Source organism: Parambassis ranga, chromosome 22 (genome assembly GCF_900634625.1).
Source record: "Parambassis ranga chromosome 22, fParRan2.1, whole genome shotgun sequence".
Taxonomy (NCBI): Eukaryota; Metazoa; Chordata; class Actinopteri; family Ambassidae; genus Parambassis; species Parambassis ranga.
Window position 1 is genome coordinate 13,036,575 of NC_041042.1, and position 18,471 is coordinate 13,055,045.

The 18,471-nt window shown below is 42.5% G+C and overlaps 4 protein-coding genes across 5 annotated transcripts; 1 reads left to right on the forward strand and 3 right to left on the reverse strand.

Moving 5' to 3' along the window:
• Positions 1-27: 27 nt before the first annotated feature.
• On the reverse strand, positions 28-4,183 carry pole2 (polymerase (DNA directed), epsilon 2). Its single transcript, XM_028395668.1, has 19 exons — positions 4,047-4,183; positions 3,443-3,543; positions 3,292-3,367; positions 3,053-3,130; positions 2,755-2,848; positions 2,583-2,657; positions 2,390-2,473; positions 2,242-2,298; positions 2,089-2,137; positions 1,919-1,991; positions 1,590-1,762; positions 1,422-1,511; positions 1,274-1,328; positions 1,119-1,178; positions 963-1,040; positions 776-884; positions 482-658; positions 326-393; positions 28-198 (listed from the first exon to the last, which is right to left on the reverse strand). Exons 1-19 carry the CDS (start codon positions 4,115-4,117, stop codon positions 180-182), a joined length of 1,587 nt encoding a protein of 528 aa, XP_028251469.1. The 5' UTR covers positions 4,118-4,183; the 3' UTR covers positions 28-179.
• Positions 4,184-5,615: 1,432 nt separating this feature from the next.
• Positions 5,616-8,436, forward strand: LOC114427554 (kelch domain-containing protein 1). Of its 2 annotated transcripts, XM_028395674.1 has the most exons (14): positions 5,616-5,718; positions 5,892-6,008; positions 6,114-6,184; positions 6,263-6,380; positions 6,514-6,626; positions 6,712-6,799; positions 6,870-6,953; positions 7,046-7,126; positions 7,212-7,270; positions 7,373-7,482; positions 7,566-7,638; positions 7,720-7,804; positions 7,895-7,947; positions 8,037-8,436. In XM_028395674.1, exons 2-14 carry the CDS (start codon positions 5,901-5,903, stop codon positions 8,182-8,184), a joined length of 1,191 nt encoding a protein of 396 aa, XP_028251475.1. In that variant the 5' UTR covers positions 5,616-5,718; positions 5,892-5,900; the 3' UTR covers positions 8,185-8,436. The 2 variants fall into 2 exon arrangements, with proteins under 2 accessions (XP_028251475.1, XP_028251474.1); XM_028395673.1 differs by having other exon boundaries at positions 5,622-6,008.
• Positions 8,437-8,695: 259 nt separating this feature from the next.
• Positions 8,696-17,084, reverse strand: LOC114427789 (microtubule-associated protein 1S-like). Its single transcript, XM_028396006.1, has 9 exons — positions 16,922-17,084; positions 15,844-15,939; positions 14,978-15,060; positions 14,652-14,789; positions 14,015-14,507; positions 13,838-13,924; positions 11,293-13,736; positions 10,837-11,190; positions 8,696-10,760 (listed from the first exon to the last, which is right to left on the reverse strand). The coding sequence occupies exons 1-9, from the start codon at positions 17,082-17,084 to the stop codon at positions 10,605-10,607; spliced, it is 4,014 nt and encodes a 1,337-aa protein (XP_028251807.1). The 3' UTR covers positions 8,696-10,604.
• A 656-nt stretch (positions 17,085-17,740) lies between these two features.
• LOC114427366 (cocaine- and amphetamine-regulated transcript protein-like) lies at positions 17,741-18,311 on the reverse strand. Its single transcript, XM_028395391.1, has 3 exons — positions 18,177-18,311; positions 17,977-18,057; positions 17,741-17,855 (listed from the first exon to the last, which is right to left on the reverse strand). The coding sequence occupies exons 1-3, from the start codon at positions 18,309-18,311 to the stop codon at positions 17,748-17,750; spliced, it is 324 nt and encodes a 107-aa protein (XP_028251192.1). The 3' UTR covers positions 17,741-17,747.
• Between the last annotated feature and the right edge of the window lie 160 nt (positions 18,312-18,471).

Below are 18,471 nucleotides of genomic sequence, written 5' to 3' on the forward strand. Positions count from 1 at the left end.
ACAACTGAGACATAAAAAAGACATATATTCAATACAAAGCATAAAACCTTTATTATTTAAGAGAACACACAGAAATGTACAATGGTTTGATTACTAATGAATTTTCAACATCCACTATGATACAGAAGCAACACAAAAAATAACCAATAACAACATTTTTTCAAATCCTCATCTTTCCTTCAGAGTCCTTGAAGTTTGCTGTGAAGACAGAAGAGCACATTTCATTCCAGACATAATAATTTATTTAAACTCACTTCAGCTAGAATTTAAGTTATTTAAAATTAATAGCTACACAGAAAAGTACAAATTCAAAAATGTGGCCCACCTGTCCTCAACTGTTCTGTTGGATGGGTAGTACACCTTGAATGTGAAGCCACTTCTTGGAAACGAGCCCTGCAGATATAAATAAATGACCAAATATTTTAGTCTATTACAGCATTGTTGAGTTATCAAAGGATCATTTTGAGCCATGTGCTTATACCGGGTTGACGCAGAGACAGTCAGTATTGGTGATGCTGAAGGGATCGTATTTGTCTGCGAAAACGATGACATCTGGCACTGGGTAGACACGCAGGGAGTAGTCGTATGCCCAGAAGACAGGACTGACATAGAGCGGGAGGGGACTCAAGTGACCCTGGGACACCATAGTCTTGACAAACTGGGGAGAGAAAGAACGGTAAAGGCCATTTCTCATAGTTATGCAGAAATAGAAGCAATGGGTCAATGGGATTTTCAGTCATATATAACAGGTGTGTCCAGAAGAACTGAAACTCACATGGTTTGGAATGTCGAGATTATTGTTGGGCAATCGGACGCAATTCCTGCACATCTTGTTTACCAGGTCTTCTCTAATAATGACAATCTCTTGGCTACAGTACTGAATCCTGACAGGAAAAACATAGCATTAAAATAAAGCTCAGTTTTACACTTCAGCATTTATGTATTACATAAATCTGTTTTACCTGCATGGGTTAGTGGTGAACACAGAAAATGGTACCCTCTGTCTGAACTCCTCTGTGATGTGGTCTGCTAAGGGAGGCCTGAGACACATATTAATCACATTTTTATCCACAGGGCACATATCTTTGTTAAAAAAACAGTGGTCTGTGTAGTCTTACCTTGGCAGGATGGTGCCTGGTCCAGGGTCTTCAGGTCCAGGGACAAACACAAAGCGACTACTGCAAATGTAGGATAAACATAAATAGTCATACACAGGAAAAGTAGAATAGGTACAAACAGAGTGGAGAAAAAAGAGAAAATGACTAGATCCTACCTGCTGTGAATGCTGGGGTATGCACATATAGCATCAGCAAGAACTTTCAGTGATTCTTAAAAAACAAAATGAAAGGAGTTTGATTGCAATTCTGGCTGCTGTCATAAGATCTGTTGAAAATGTATAAAAAGGTAAAGATAAGGCTCACCTTTAAGTGATCTGATACGTGTTTTCCCATATGGGGCAGAAGAAAAGCTTCCACAAAAAATGAAACAAGTGGGAGGCATGGCAGCATATCCTGTAACGGACACAGTGACAAAGTGACTGGGGTTTCTCGAGTCTGTACTCTCTACCTGTACACTCTGCAGATTCAGACCTGAGAACATGATGTTGAGCTTTTCCATCACTTCGACACTGTCCAGCCAGACATCAGAGGCGATCACAAACATGGCATCTTCGTTCTCCTCTTCCAGCTGCTTCAGCTTGGCGGAAACTTTCACCGAAGTGGTGGAAGGACCACCAAAGAAGTTTATGTTGCCATAGTATGCCCTGGAAATAATGCAAGGAGCATAACATGAGGAAGCACAAACATAACCACGATTCACCTCAGTCAACACAGCATGTCTGACTTTAACAGTAGCACAGACTGGACACCGGTCAACATTTGCTCCAACACACACTGAACACACACTGTGAACCACAGACCTTGTGGCTGATGAAGGCTCTGTTGGTGGGAACCCAAAGCCGGTGACATGGAAAACAGAGTCTTCATACCAACCTATGGGACAGAGGGCAGACCTTTCAACATCGGACATATATAAAACACATGCTTATTTACTTTACTATAGCTGTTCTGGCAGTAAATGCAAACCTACCTTCTGCCAGTACAAAACAGGATTCTGTGTACAGGCCATTATGAAACTGGTGGGAACAAAGCTAAGGAATAGGTTTATTCAACTTAAAACAACATATTCTGTATAATTTAAAACACTTTGTTTTGACATTATACATAAACATTCAAAGGATATTGCTTTGGACATGTCTAGCTGCACGGTTCCACTTGGGTCTTCCAGGTAAAATTTACCCTAAAGAACAAAGAATAAGTGTTAATTTAAGAAAAGAAAATGTTTTTTGGCATCTTTTCTGAAATACAGTTACATTGTATCACAAACTTACCTCTTTTAATTGTGTGATCATCCCAAGTACAATCACCTCTCCTAGCTTTGCTGTGCTACCATGCAATGCTTCAATTGTCTTCAGCTAGAAAACAAGATATTTGTTTAGTCAGATACAGATCAGTGAGTATGGTGTATACTTAAAAAGTTGCTTTAAACTTATACTAAACAAATAGCATCCACTATTTTCATACCTGAAATTTGTTTTGACCCTCGTCAACAGCAGCTCCGATTGCTGGTGGGGTGAAGAGCTCATGACGATGTACACGCTACACACACACACACACACACACACAGTGTGAACACATATGTGAGCTACACAGTGTGGACACAGCAGCAAAGACTGCAGCTCAGAACTTAACTGACCTGCTGTAAGATTGTGTAACGCTCCCGGAAGAGTTCGGCTTTGTCTTTGGCCACGCCGCACAGAGTGGTGGCTGGATGAGTGGTCATACTGATACTGAACGAAGAGGCCAAAGATAGAAACTTTAAGAGTTAGTATGTACATCTAAGACCAGCAGCAAGGATTAAAACGTTTAAGCAGTTTCCCCCTGGGATTAATAAAGTATGTCTGATTCTGATAAACAAAGTAACACCTCTGTGACACTAAACATTATTTTTAATAAAACATGAGTTTTATAATGAAACTGTCCCTTTTGCTTACGGTACAAATTTCTTCTTCTCCACACTGTAGATGTATCTGGGAACGTCAAAGGCTCCAATGATGTTGAACACATTATCTCTGGAAGACAGTTGATATATGTTTTCCTTTACAACACAATAAAACTGTCACTATATATTCAATGTCTGCAACATTTAAAAAAGTCACATGTTAAGCAATGATTGCGTTATTACAAACATAGTGCAAAAACATAACGGTCCTTCTATCCATTGGTCACCTACATGGTCTCATCACACGACTGGGTGCAGTCCTGCACAGCACTTTCCACCACAGAGAGCTCTATCATACTGGAGGACACTGTAGGAAAACATATCACGGTCACACTTGAAGTTTCACAACTTCATGTTTCACAATATGTTTATAGTTACTTACAGGGCTGCTTTTCCACTGCGTCCAGGACTCTTTCAATTATATCATCAAGTTCAGAGTGATTAACGGTCTCCAGCACCTCAACGAGGTATCTGCTGGCTTCACTGGAGCACAAAGAAGGAGGAAGCTATCAGAAGTCTGAACAGAACCACAGCTTCTGTGTGACACAGTTCTTTTCTTTGTGTGACCAACAAGAAAAAACAATGGAATAGTATGGGCTCACATCTGATGGAAGCTGTAATGTCTAAAGTAAATAATTATGATAATTTTGACAATCATAACATTCAGATGATCTGAAATAGTTGACAGGTGCCAACAGAGGTGCGTTGCTTTTGTGACAGGAGCAGATTAAGTGGTGAGTTGTAGTGATCTTTAATTTAAAGCTTTGCAGTACATAGTTAATGTGATAGGCAGGCAGGCAATTACAGGTTAAACATCGCCTCGAAGCTTGACAGTCATCATGCTGTTTTCTCATAACAATCAATGCAATGGGAATTTCGATCGCGGGCAGACCGGTTGTGTTATTTGGACTTTCACAACGAGAAATACAGGAAGCTAACTATTAGCAAACATGCTTAAATGACGGTAATGGAAACAAACTACATACGGTCGCAGCATGAGCCCTCTCATCTTGAAGCCAGCGGACACCTTCGTCTTTATTTTTCGAGCAACATCCATGATTTCTTCTGCCGAGACTCAAGCTTTGGCGCTAAATGTCAACTTCCGCATGTATTTCATCACTTCCGCCAAAGGAGCCTGCGTTCCCTATCAAAATAAAGCGAAGCTGTCAACAGTTACAAAGTTACAAAATTAAAGCCATGACTTAAAAAAAAAAAAAATCAGTAGCCCCAATACTTTTCTGTCGATGTACAAAAATATAAAAACAAAGCTTTTTGAATGACAGGATGTGATTAATGAATCATTATTAAGGTGCAAAATCTACAGTAAAGTAAAAATTGTTACAAGGTCAGGTTTAAATATTGAAAAATGGGTTGCTAAATAATCCAAAACAACGTAACTTTTTCTACAAATGGAAGAGTTATCAATTAAGTAAATACACATAACAAGTGAATAAACTTTGTTAAAAGCAAGTAAATTCAAGTTAGCCCTTTCTTGGACACATCTGTGGTTTTGATACAGGTTTAATGGCAAAAAAGGTGTATTGGATTTTAAAATGTAAAACTGTTTATTGCAGTAGCCTGTGTACAGTTTTATATAAGCTATGTTGAACTTTTCTAATAGCACATTGTTACTTGTAATAACAGACATTATGAATTGATCCGAGCACTCCTGGGCAGGCATGCTTTTTTTAATCCCAACACTTTCTACAGATAAATGTATCAACAGACATCCCAGACTCCTATTTTTTTATTTGACAGATTTAATCAAATTAACAAAACTAAGGACTTTTCCTGTATATTTTTTACTATTTAGTTTGTTCTCAGTTTTTCACAGTCTAAAGCAGTGAACACCATTTTCAGAAAAGCTCTCTGTGGTCTCTTCTGGCAGACTCTGGGTGCTTCCATGCCATTGTTTGTGGTTCAGGCTGGGCCCCACAGAGCTGATTGGTGGATCCTCAGCCTGTGAAACTGCAGTGTGATGATTCGTCTTTGGAGCGCACCAGTTTCTGTCTCTCAGCTCCACGATGCTCTTCAAAATGCTGGTCACTCTGTAAGATGTTTTACCATCCTTTCTGAAGCCGTCCATTCTCTTAAAGTAAGAGTTCATGACTCTCTGTTACCATTTCGAGCTCCTTGCTTTCCACACTAAAACTAAACTAAACATCTCACACACAGGCACTCCAAGGCACTCTGTTCTCTAAAGTGTGTTGGTGCAGCTGTGAATGACAGTTTCATTTAGGATTTTTACATTTGAAGAGCTCGCAGACAAACTTGATGTTGTTTACAGAGTGACAGGAAGCTTTGGCATCCTCCAGCTGTCCCTGTGTCTCTTCAAAAGGGTTGGTTCTGTGGCTGTCTTCAAACTCAGCCCTACAACAAAGATTTGAAGCTGATGTGCAAAATTGTATAAAACTGCTGTTAAACAGTTTATAATAAGTAGCTGGAGCACTAATCAGGTGGTTAAAGTTAAATGCGAAAGTTGTTCTTTCTTTTTCGACGCTTTTAGGTTGAAAAGAAAGAACCGGAAGTTGTTTTATTTTGAAACTGTGTTTACACTGCAGATGTCATTGAGGTTTCCGCGTCTCTTCTTGAGCAAAACATTCTGGCTTTCACAACATGAGAAAAACGTATATGTCGCATACAAGTACACGTTAGCCCGTGAGTTATTATTTAAAAGTATTTTTGTTCTCCGGTGTCATCGTCTTTGCGTCTGCGCGTGTACAGCCGCGTTGTACCTCTCTTACTACACAGGAGTAATTGCAGCTGATGCAGGACATTTTAGACGCTTTATTTTTTGTACAATTTTAGGCTGTTCCTTCGTCTATTTATAGCAGGCAGCCATGGAGTCCGCATTTGAAAGGCACTGTTTGGAGCTGGTGGCCTCGGAGAGGAGCGGACACACGGCTGTGGTGCAGGAAAACCTGCTGTATGTGTGGGGAGGCTACATGGTGAGAGGAACAACAGCAACTGTAGACACACATTTACATTTACTGCACTAAAGTGATCCATATAATTAATATTGTAATAAATGAAACACATCAATTCTTTTACAGTCAATTGCTGATGATGAGGTCTTCCTACCCAGTGATGAAATTTGGGTTTATGACTTAGAAGGAGGTATATGGTAAGAAAACTAATCCAAATATGCTTTTCAAAGGTCATCCTGGAGCTTCCTGCTGCCATACCTGTCTCTTTTTTGTAGGAAAGTGTTTCACATGACAGGAGAGGTCCCTCCTTCCATGTCTGGGACGTGTGGCTGCTCCCTAAATGGACACATGTATATATTTGGAGGCTGTGATGACAATGGACAAACCAATCAGGTGTGTTAATTAGTGATATTTATAAGGCAATCATTTTAACAGTTAACATCAATATGTGCATACACACAGAGGTCACAGTTTAAACTAACAAAGCATAACATGAAGGAGTGATTGTGCGTTTGACTTTAAACAGCTCTACGGCGTCGACCTGACAGACGGTAAATACGCATGGAGGAAGATCATACACCGGTACGGCTCTGCTCCCTCACCTCGGGACAAACTGTCCTGCTGGGTTTACAGTGGAAGGTAATTATAATAAAAATGTGAACGCTTCTTTATGAGTCCATACAGACCCGTGCACGTATGACAGTAACTGGTAAATACTCTCCAGGATCATCTACTTTGGAGGATACGGTCACAAGCTGCTGACTGACATCGACAGCAGGAACAGAAGCTTCATCGTAGATGAAACCTCATGGGTATATCTCACACCTAAAAACTGTCATTTAGCTTTTCTGCCCCTTGTTTTAAGTGTCTTCCTGTTGTCAGGTGGAGGATGTCTTCTGGGGATGGAACAATGAAGTTCATGCATTTGACCCTATGCAAACCAGCTGGAGTGAACCACAAACCCAGGTGAGTGTGTCACACAGACTCAGAGAGCCAGCGTGTTAAAGAGGAGAAGATTTTCTCTTGAAACTGTTCATTTTTGGGGGTTGTGTTTGCAGGGCCGTGCTCCAGCCCCGAGGGCAGCTCACGCCAGCGCCACACTCGGCAGCAGAGGATACATTTGTGGAGGCCGAGTCATGGTGAGGGCATACGTGCGTTTATGTCACTCTGCAGTATGGTGTTAATTATACTATAAGATATATTACATTTGTATTATAAATACAGGAGACCAGGACCAGTGACATTCATTGTCTAGACCTTGAAACGTGGACGTGGTCAGAAATGTAAGTCACCTAACGTTATGATGTCATAATGTGTCATGTCAGACATTATTTAACAAGTTAAAGCTTGGGATTAATATTGCCGAGTTATAAAATGTTTTGCAGACTCCCATGTTCCACCTCTCCTGTGGGACGGTCGTGGCACACACTCACAGCAGTATCAGACAACTCACTGTTCCTGTTTGGAGGTCTTAGTGTAGACTGCAAACCCATGAGTAAGAACACATAGCTTCTTATTGGCTTTATTCATTACATGTTATTTCATAGTTTTTTTAGTAATATATATCTTCTTAATCAGGTGATGGCTGGTTGCTTGACGTTGACACAAAGAAATGGCGAGAATTAGAGCATCCCTATAAGAATAAGCCAAGGTATTACCTTGTGAATGTTTCTATTTTTATTACATTTGCTGTAAATTCAGAATAAATTTGAATTCTTCGTCACTGTCTTAGGTTGTGGCACACGGCGTGTCCGGGTAAAGACTCTGATGTGATCGTGTTTGGGGGAAGCTGTGACTACATCCTGCTTGTTGACACCGTAAGTATCATAGAAAGAAAGACAGCTGCAGAATGTGTATACATGTGTGTGTCGCCGTCTCAGATAACTCTCAATATCTTTTCATTTCAGGGTCACTGCAACGACGCTCTTGTTTTCCAGATACAGCCATATCCTCTGTTTAGGTAAACACGTGCATTTTAGCATTATTAAAACATGTTTTCAAAGCGAAATAGAAGTAAGAATTGACAGACTATCTTAATTCTCCTGACAGGATTTGTGAGGATTACATCGCAAAGAATGTGAGGACCTCTGAGATGCTCAGAGACCAGCTTCCTCTCTTGCCTCCCAAACTCCTGGAGACAGTGCAGAGGAGGATATCCTTCTATAGGCCTTCCAAAAAACAAACAAAAACACAGTAGTAGCTAAAGAACATCCAAAATGCCTATAACAATGCAATGTTACATCTGTTTTTTCTGTTGCCTTCAGTGTGAACTTCATTTTCATGCTGTTTTTATTTGTTACATATACATACATATATCATGAAAAATATTTTATGGTGTTATATTTTATAATTTTACAAATGCACATTTTATTTTGTACAGTCTGAAAGCTGAAACACTCACCAACTGTGATGGTGGCTGACATTATTAAATGACACTACTGTTACTGACTGCTGTTTTCTCTAAATATTTGTACTTGCTCAACAAAACCACATTTCCACCACTAGGGGGCAGCAGACTGTAGCACACCAGTGTCAGCAAATGTAGCCTACACTGAAATCACGACATAGGGCCCTGCGTAGTGTCTTTACCACTTTATAGCGGTGTCCGGATATGTAGTGTGAACTACTTAGTGCCCTGAATGTATCCCACAATGCATCATGAAAAACAGTGTTCAACCATTGACAGTATAAATCAACACTTCTCCATAGTGATGCACATTCTTTATTCACACATTACTCCCCACCCCACAACCCGCACATTTTCACATTGTCAGTGTGTGCACTTACAGACAATCACAAAGTGAAAGGCTCTCGTCCACTCAGAGGCACAGGCCTCCACGCTCCCACAGTGCTTCTCTCTCCTTCTTCATGAATATCATGAATGAAATGACATACAGCACACATACAGTGTTTTATACATGCGGGACACAGACACGTAGTTACAATTCACTTGGTTACTGTGGGGTTCCAGGAGTTACCCACAAATACAGACCTCTAGTTGCCCAGTCACAATAAATCATTCAAACTAGTGCACTTACTAGGCAAAATGAGTCAGGTTGTAATTAATCTGAAATGATGCTCTAAAACATTTGAGGGAGTGATACAAAATGATCGATGGCTGTTCAAATTAAAATGATTTTTGTTTCTTAAAGATACTACAAATAGAAAATTGCATTAATGCAATTCTGTTTAGAGATACTAAATAAAACATGGTTGTGTGTATTTGGAGGCAGCATTCAGGTGCAGGAGATAATGGACTCTGTGATCTCATGCTTTGTTACCGAGGAAACTTTGTATGCCACATGCATTTATGTAACCTTAAAAACAAAAAGCTATATTTCCAAGTTATCTCTTTATATGTTGCAAATTACATGATTGCATGTCTAGGTTATACTAACTTTGTCTAATTGCATCTGGCTGAGCGTAGTCACATCAGCCTCACCTTTCAAAATTGGTCACACTTTCAATTGCACTATTCCAGTTTCGACCAATCATGGTGCTAATTTTAAAAACATGTTAGAAAATTATAGAACTGTCGAATAAAGAAACACACAAACGTGTTCTGTCATCCATTCCACTGCAGCACTTCTGTTAGTAGGATGAATTAAAATACAATCTGATTGTTTTTATGTGCCCTTATTTACATCAGAGCTCCCTCTGTGACTGAACTGTGACATCATGCTGTACAAACTTCTACAACATACTGTATGATCACATCCACAATCAAAGTACATGTCATCAGTTTCAATGTTTTGAGTAAGATAGAGAGTTAACATCTATTTGTACAAAAGCTTTTGCAGTCCGGTTCCCGGTAAGCGTGATTATAAGCACTTGTAATGGTATTACAATTACAGGACCATTCTTCTTCACTGATCAACTGCTGTAATGCTATTAAAGTTAATCTGGTGCTCTAATCCCTGCTGACAGATTTGCCTTTGCACACTTAGTGTCTGTAATCTCAGAATCAGCAGGCAGACAGTCACATAGCATTTCTGACAGTCTGCTCGGGACAGATCTCAAGGTTGACATTGAAGCCACAGTGGCACATCACTGTTTTCTTAAAAGCAGGTACAACTCACAACACGACCAAACTCAAGTCTGCTTGCAGTACTCTTAAACACCTACTCAAGTCTGTCCTAACAAACACCTGACTGTGAATGTAAATTCATTGAAGCAGAATCAAATCTAATTTGGAAAAATCCTCAGGCTGATGAATGAATGTCACCTTAAAAGCGGCACAATGGCCCCTAGATAAAAAGCACAATGCTCTCACATAGTGCCTTTAACCCTATGTATAATATAAGTAATAAGCTGTCAAGAGAAAGTGTTTGCAGGCTGACATGCTTCCCTTGCAGCCTGTATGATCTCCTCTCCTGTTTGGCACAGGGTCATGGGTCAAAAAAAAACATGCAGTGTTCTCCAAAGGGAGATGTGTTCTCCATGTGGGAGGAGAAATAAGGGCCTGCTGGTGCAAACAAAACCCAGAATGAGGTGATAAAACCAGGAGGGCTCTCAATCATTTCCCCATAATTTAACTTCATCACTCTCACACATGCACATTTCCCTCCTTCAGCTCATATTCACCCTCCACACTTACACTGCCTCCCCCTGTCTGCCTCAGAACTCTATCTTGCAGGCTGGAAAGGTCTCGTCCTGCATGGCCACGGTGCTGTTGGATCCCAGGACGGTGATGCCCAGCTCCCGCTGTCTGTCCAGGGTCTGCTGGTACCACTCCTGCATCGACACCGACTCAAAGGTGGGGATCACCGTCACCTGGACAAACAGAAAAGTCTTTGGTAAATATCTATACAACAACAGCGCACATGACTCTAATTGTCTTTGTTTCTACCTGCATAGTGTCAGGCCAGGATAGCTTTCCATCCAGCAGAGCGTCCAGCGTTTGTCTCATTAGCTCCTCCCTCTCTGGGCTGTCTCCGCTGATAATATAGCAAGAGGAGCGAACACACCTGAAGAAGTCTACGCTGACTGTGGGAGACGAGGCTCCAGAGGGGATATAGGCCAGGTCCACATACACACTAACTTCACCAGCAGAGGTAGACTTAGAGCCTGGGTTTGGTGAGTTTTTTGCTGGTGCTGAGCGAGTGCCAGAGGAAGGTGTACGAGTGTTACTCTTGCTGGTTCCGCTTTGGCTCCCTGTCCTGCTCTTCCCTGATCCAGACTTCTGGAGGCCTTCAATAACCTGATGATAATGATAAATTAGTGAGACAGTATGCAAAGTTAGAAATTGGGATTTTATTGTCATAATATTGAAAAATCATTCCAAATTTCTTGAGTTCAAACTCACCCCTGGCATTTTCTTCCCCCGCATGCTACTTGCTTTTGCTCTCTTTCCATGAGCTTCTGAGTCTGACTGAGGAACTGGCATAGAGGCATCTGGATGTGGAGGCAGGGGTGGACTGTCCCTAAGCGGGGCTGGGAGGGGGTCAGGAGGTAGACCCTGACTGGTATGGAGGTTATGCGGGGAGTTTGACGGCTCGCTACATGACTCGTCCTCATCTGAGTCCAGAGCTCCATCTGCTGTGGTGGACGGGCAGTCCTCTGTGCACACAGGAGCATTAGATTCACTGGGGGACGTGTCCTTGGGGTTGTTGTTGTTGTTGCCATGATGATGGAGAGGAAAGGCTCCTCTAGAGGGCTCACTGTTGCCTGAACTAGAGTCAGGGGGTTTGAAATGCTTGAACTCACAAGGAGAAACCAGACAAAGGTCCACGTCGTGAGCTGACATCTCAAGGTGAAGTGTGTTTGGAGCCAGAGGTCGCCCCATCTCTGAACCCTGACCTGACGATCTGAGAGGCTTCTTCATTGGTAAAGACATTCCCACAAAGTGACCCCCATTGGTGTGGGAGTGATGATCATCTCCCTCTCTCTGACTCACTGTGGTTGGTCCCTGCTCAAAGGACATGGACAATGATTCATCAACTTCTGTGGACTGAGGCGAGCTCACCTCTGCTGGCATGGAGTGTGTTGTGGTGGTGGTGGTGGCCACAGAAGGAGAAGGGTCTGAACAGCCATCTTTTAATGAGCCCAAAGAGAGGAAAGTCAGGTGCTTCTCTCTGGGGTTTTTGTGGCTTTCTGCAGCATTGTTGGACTCTTCACTTTGCCTGGACGAGCCGTTTTGCTGCTTGACATCAGTGGAATCAGTGTTATTCATTTCAGCTTGTATCCTGCTAAGAGTAGTTCTGTTGCACCACACGTCATCTGGAGACAGACAGTATGGAGTGTGGCCTGCGCTGTTGGGTCGTGAGTCGGGAGAAGCTTGCTCTACGGTTTCCTCATCAGGACTGTTCAGAGCTCGGTTCCCTGGAGACGATTGTGAGGGAGGGCTGTTTTTTTGAATACACTCCAGAAGAATGTATTCAGTCGGGGTTCTGTCTTGTTGGTCTTCATTACTTGGTGCCTTGTTCAAGGGAGATGGAAATCCTACAACCTTTGCAGGTTTGGTATCATTTCCAGGCTGGTCCACAAGGCTTCTCTGCACATCCACATTTGCTTTCTCAGCAGTCTCAGGCATATGTTGCACTCCATTATCATCACTCTCTTCTTCCATTATCCCTGAACAACCTGCTGCTTCTTCCACTGATCTTTCAGCCGTTTTGCTCAGGCCTCCAAAGGTCTTGTCATTTCCTGACTTTCCTTTATCTGCCATTTCCACCTGCACCTCTTCTAATTCAGTTTCCTCCTGCAGCCTCAGAAAATCAGCTGTCATGTCCTCAGGGGTAGACATTTTGGAGCCACAGGGGTTCTCCTCAGGCTCCTTTTGTATTGTTTTATCAGGCTGCTCGATTTCAGTGCATTCTGCTTGTGGGACTTTTGGCACAGCCACAGCAGACTCTGGTTTTGTTGAATTGTCACTCTGTAAATGTACCTTTTCTTCCTTTCCTGATGGTTTTTTTGTTTTCTTCTCTCCTGTTTTCAAGTCATTTTTGGCTTCCTTTCTGAGTTTTGTTTTACTTCCATTCTTTGGTTTTGATGGAACACTATCCTTCTTCACCTGATCACTCTTTGTTACTCCATTCTCTTCCTTTTTCCCATCCTTTGCTCCTCCTTTTTTTGTACTATTCTTCTCCGACTGCGCCGCTTTAGGCTTCATACTCATCTCTTTGTTTTTGGTTTTATCACCATTTCTTGTACCAACTCCATTTATTCCTTTTCCTTTTTCCTTCAGCGATACGTCCTTACCCTCGTCTCTAACTGCTCGCTCTTTCCCGTGTTTGGCTGTTCCCTCCTTCCCCTGGGACCTCGTGCTGTCCTGGCTCTCCATCCTCTTTGTTTTTTTCTCGTCCCCTAGCCTCTCCAGGTCTCCGGTGGTCACTGATGGTTTCTGGAGGAAGGCCAGGCCTTTCAGCTTCTCCAGACCCTGCAGCAGCTTAGTCTGTGGGGTAACTCCAGGGAACAGCACCCTGACCACTTTCTCGTGAGGGCAAGCTGGATGCCACACAAGCAGGGCAGACACTGATGCAAGGGCAGTGAGGGGGAGAGTTTGAGGTTTGGATGCTGAGGACACTCCATCAGGCCAGTGTTGCATAAATGTCTGGTACTCTTGGCTGTTTTTTCCTGGGTTTAGGATGTATAAATCCAACTGCCCCACTCCCATCTTTTGGAATAGTGTTAGCGGCTCAATAGGGATTCCTTGTGGTCGAAACATTGGTTGCGGTCTTATGTTTAACTTCTTTAGTAACTGTATTGTTATGGCTGCCTGATGTGTGCTCTTCAGTACATTGTCCACACCTGACAGGAGAAGAAGGATAACTTTATACAACTGTACATGGTGACATTATCCTTAACAAGAGCCATGCTAGTTCTTATTCTATTTTCAGTTCGTCACTTACAAGGTTGTTGTTCCACCTGCAACCCAGAGGGGGCATTAAAGAACACCACTCCAAGCTCTGGAGAGATGAGCCTCTTGGACAGATCATCTGTGCCAACAAAATATAAGTCACACATAATACCACAATTCGGTAATTAAAATACAAATCTAAGCATTTTCTGAAATATTACTACCTTACCTTTGACGTCAGAGCTCAGCTCCAGCTCAGCCACCTTCCTCTCCAGGAAGGAGACGACACCAGGGAGATTCTCCGTCCCTATGTGCGTCAGCAAAACCGCATCGACCCGGTCAAGGTGGCGGACCAGCTTCCAGAAACAAGCCTGAGAGTCTGAGCCCCCGTCCACCAGCACAGTAAACCCATTTACAGCAAAGAAGGCACAGTCGCCGCGACCGGCAGGGAATACGTAGCAGCAGGGGCGGGACAGCTTAAGGAACCCCACGGTGGTTGGAGGCAGCAGGAGGTCAAAGGGGGAAGGAGGGCAAATGGTGCCAGAGATGAGAGATGTGAATTCCCCCAGAGACTCCATGGCAGGCAGCACCTCTGGGGGATTGATGTGGAGATTGAGAGGACCCTGCAGCAGCTGGTCCCCCAGGAGAGTCTGGCTCCACTGACCAACTTTGGGGCAGCTGAGGGTCAGATTGACCTTAGTAGGGCTCGCCTGATCCAGGAACTGAAGACAGAAAAGTTTCAGTATATTTAAACCTCTGCTTGCTATGTCAAGTTCATGTTCCATCAGATTGTTGTCTTTAAAAAAAGTGGTGTACCAACTGAACATTTACAGGTATAGTATTTAAAGTCTGGTGAAACGTTGTACCTGCTCTGTTAGTATTTGTTTAAGTTGCTGTGGTGAAAACAGTCCTTTGTGAAACAGCAGGTCTCCACTTTCCTCCACACTCAGGCCAGCCAGGATCAGCAGCTTATGAGCCGATTCCTTGGACAGCAGAGCAGACACCTAACAGAAAAGATCCGTTCTTTAGAAATATCTCCAGTCAAAAGTCAACAGTTGAACCAAATGCAAAAATATAGATGGGGAGGGGAGCCATAGAGGCTTGTGGTGAGAAAAAGTATTTTTTCGAGATAAGGTGAGAATATTAGCACCTCAGCATCTGTCAGCTTTCACTCAAGCATTTATCTCCTCACCTCTGATTGAACCTGTTCCTGAGATGGACTGATCAGCACCTGACTGTCCAACGCTCTGGTACAGTGGCGCAGACTCTTCTGCCCTGAAGAGGCAGAGAGAAAAACAGCAGAGAGGAAGAGAAGGACACACAGACGGACAGCCGAATGAGAGAGGAGGAGAGTTAGAGTTGAAGGGAAACGAGACGACAGATCAGAGCGTGGAGTTTTGAGGCCAGAGGCAAATAGGAGTCAAGCTCAAAGAAGTCACAGAGAAAGTGAACTTGGGTAAGCAGGCCGGTGACTGACTCGCTAAGCCAAAGAGAGGAAGGAAGAAGAGCAGAACAGCTGAGTCAGATGGGCCGTCTGAGGATGAGATGCCAAGTGTATTCAATCTACCGTGGAAACCCAGTCTGAAGAGAACTGAATGTCTAAGGACACAGAATACTGACTCAAATCTTAACAAAAGTTTCTTTGTCTTTAAAAGAGAACAAAGACCTTACTGAGTTACATTTTTCACATTTGTACGCTTGACAGTTTGGCCTTGTGATATAATGGCATGCACACAGTGTGGGTGCAAAGATTCAGCATGGCGCTCTTGGCCGTCACATCTTTTTGACTTTGTTGTCTGGTTTTTGTACCATTTGCCTCGTACTCAGTTGTTGGTTGCTCTGCTTAACAAAAACATACAGGGACCGAGGCAGAGAGCGACGGGGTGCCAAGCAAGGTTACAGGTTTCTATTGTTTTCACGGCCCACCCATGTTTAAACAATCCCCGACTGCTCCTCCACTTTCCTTCCTTCCTTCCTCGCTGACCTCAAACCAGCAGAGCTGGCACGTTACCATGGAGACAGGAGACTTTCTCTGAGATTTGGACAAAAGTTTCTCACCTGCACCTTTAAAAGACGCCGTGTGATGAGAGAGGAATTCTTGAAGATAGAGGTTCAGGTTACACGATTTTAAGTCAACATCCCATGACCGAATACCTGAAATCACAAGATCATCATAAACATCCTGCACATTGTTCAAGTAATATGAAAGCATATTAGAGGTCAAACTTATTTAGAAAGAATTAAGTGTTATTTTCTGGGTTGATAAGTAATACGTTTAAATATTCTTATACTTATATTTGGTTGAAACTATTATCAATTAATTTACTAAATGATCAATGTCATGCATACATGTTAAATATTTGCTACTTAAACAGGAGGATTGGCTGTTTTTCTTCACCTTGATTTATTTACTTGCATTTTATAGAGAAAAACAATAAAATGTAATCAACAACAATTTGATTTATACTAAAAAAATAGCATCTGAAGGTCCACTGGAAAATGTTAAAAACAGAAAATGGGGCTGTTTTTCCCAGCTCATGAAAAGTTGATGAAATTTTAGAGACAGTGATGAAATGTTAATTTCTCCAGCTTTAGCTTTCATGCTAAATATCTTTCTGTCTTCACTTCTCTGTCTGCTGTCTGTCCTCTGGTTCATTTCCTTCTCCTGTTTTACATAAGCTGCACACACTTCTGCTTCCATAGCAATAAAAACACATCCTGTAATGGATCATTACTGTCTCCTGCCACACGCATACAGATCCACACACACAGCTGTAGGTCAGTGGTTTACAAGTGGCTCTGTGTTTACTGAATATTTCGCCTGCGACGTTTCAAATCCCTAAAAGCCCTCAACTGCAAAAAACGAAGCGCCCGCTCCAGACTGCTTTTGATTAGGATGCGTCCGGAGGGACGAGGTGATGCTGATGGTGGAGTGTCGCCAGATGACGCATCCTCGGTCAGTAGGGTGGATTTAAAAAAATTACATAAACACTGCAATGTGTTCAGGTCATCGTCCCTGGTGATGATTTTAAGCATCGAGGACTTGCAGGCAGCTGAATTCGTATTCAAATCCAGAGAAAACAGAAATGGCATGCAGCATCTAGTGAATGTAAGAAGCGTGCTGAGGTGAACCTACCTCGTTCAATCTCCCTGCAGATGTGTTCCGTCTGTCTGAGGCGAGCGGTCCGTCCGATAACGATGAGCAGGGAGTATTTGTGGAGGCAGAAGTCGAGGTTTGCGGTCGCAACGCGCCTCGGCGCCTCCTGAACCTCCCTCTCCAGCACCCGGCTGGACGCCATGTTGGAAAACCTGCGCTTAGATGTGATGTCATTGAAAAAGCCTGACAGCGCCTTTTATTACCGAGAGATGACAGCTGATGTGCTGGAATGCAGCCGCGCACCAGTGAATGTGTAGGAAGTGGCTGAATTATTGATGACGCGTGGCATAATGATCGATATTTTCTTATTTATTGTCTTTTCTTAAGTGTAGCAAAAGCAACACATGACGTAAATGGAAAAATTAAATCAGGATGCTCATTAGCCAGTGGATGATATATATATATATATATATATATATATATATATATATATATATATATATATATATATATATATATATCGTTTAATGTAAATCTGACACACACAAATCATTGAATTGAAAACTTAATTTATTGACTTTAATCATACAAATATAGGCTATTCAGACAGTCCTGTGTCATATTTCCAATATACAAAGAAAACAACAAACAAACATATGAATAAAACATCATTGAGGACAGAAACTACATTTAAAATGATCCCCCACATTTTACTCACAAGAAACAGCGACAGATTCACACACGTCATCACAACTATTCAGAACAGTCCAAGTTTATCAAAGACAAACGTCACATTTTTGTTCACAACAGTTGAAGCCTCTCTGTTATAGCTCTCACGCATCATTTCTTGCATCTCTTGTCGTCTTCACAAACATTTGAGAACATAAAAGTTGCAGGCAGTCCCACGAGGACAGCTGCACAGGGTGCCAATGCGCGCACCTTTACGCACGGCGCACGGCTCCCCTGCGTCGCACTGAAATAACAGGGAAAGCGTCATACTTTGAAATTCCTCAAAAGAATACAGACCTAAACAACAGTCTAAACTGTTTTAGGTGTTTCTACACACAAAATACGTCATGTGGTTATCTACTTACTGAAGGCAGCCAGCCTAGCTTTTTCTCTAAGGGCATCTCTTTGCTTCTCAGTTTCTCCAGAACTTCTTGCAACGCGTCAATCTGAACAATAAAACATGCCAAAACACGTGATCATGACTTTTCTATTAAATGGTTACAGATTGAGGTTAGAAAACAAGGTTGTAAGAAATACCTTAAAAAAATCACATTAAATGTCTCACCAGGTCTTTCTCTTGTTGGGTTTTCAGGGGGAAATCCAACGAGCGCGTCTCCAATGAGGAGTCCTCTGCACGAGCGAGGCACAGGTAGGCACAGCAGCAGGTGGCCGCGAAGAGCAGAGTGCGCGCGCTGACCATGGTGGGTGGAGGAATCTTCAGCTGGTGGAGGAACGATGGTAAAAACCTCTTGGACGTGTGCAGGAGTTTGGAGGATTTCTGGACAAAGAAGCTGTCTTTATAGTTGCTGCTGACATCAGCCAGGTACTCAAATATGCATGGACACTGACATGGCTGACCC

Bases quoted from the DNA above. Each gene is read 5' to 3' on its own strand.
- pole2 (XM_028395668.1), bottom strand. From the start codon at position 4,117: ATGGATGTTGCTCGAAAAATAAAGACGAAGGTGTCCGCTGGCTTCAAG. The intron at 3,544-4,046 runs GTATGTAGTTTG...TTTGTGCTCCAG, and splicing joins AGAGGGCTCATGCTGCGACC to TGAAGCCAGCAGATACCTCG. The intron at 2,658-2,754 runs GTCAGTTAAGTT...GTGTGTGTGTAG, and splicing joins GTTACACAATCTTACAGCAG to CGTGTACATCGTCATGAGCT.
- LOC114427554 (XM_028395674.1), top strand. From the start codon at position 5,901: ATGGAGTCCGCATTTGAAAGGCACTGTTTGGAGCTGGTGGCCTCGGAG. The intron at 7,483-7,565 runs GTAAGAACACAT...CTTCTTAATCAG, and splicing joins TGTAGACTGCAAACCCATGA to GTGATGGCTGGTTGCTTGAC. The intron at 7,639-7,719 runs GTATTACCTTGT...TCACTGTCTTAG, and splicing joins CCCTATAAGAATAAGCCAAG to GTTGTGGCACACGGCGTGTC.
- LOC114427789 (XM_028396006.1), bottom strand. From the start codon at position 17,084: ATGGCGTCCAGCCGGGTGCTGGAGAGGGAGGTTCAGGAGGCGCCGAGG. The intron at 14,508-14,651 runs GTACAACGTTTC...TTCTGTCTTCAG, and splicing joins AACAAATACTAACAGAGCAG to TTCCTGGATCAGGCGAGCCC. The intron at 13,737-13,837 runs GTAAGTGACGAA...TTCTCCTGTCAG, and splicing joins GCAGGTGGAACAACAACCTT to GTGTGGACAATGTACTGAAG.
- LOC114427366 (XM_028395391.1), bottom strand. From the start codon at position 18,311: ATGGTCAGCGCGCGCACTCTGCTCTTCGCGGCCACCTGCTGCTGTGCC. The intron at 18,058-18,176 runs GTGAGACATTTA...TTTATTGTTCAG, and splicing joins CCCAACAAGAGAAAGACCTG to ATTGACGCGTTGCAAGAAGT. The intron at 17,856-17,976 runs GTAAGTAGATAA...CTGTTATTTCAG, and splicing joins AGCTAGGCTGGCTGCCTTCA to TGCGACGCAGGGGAGCCGTG.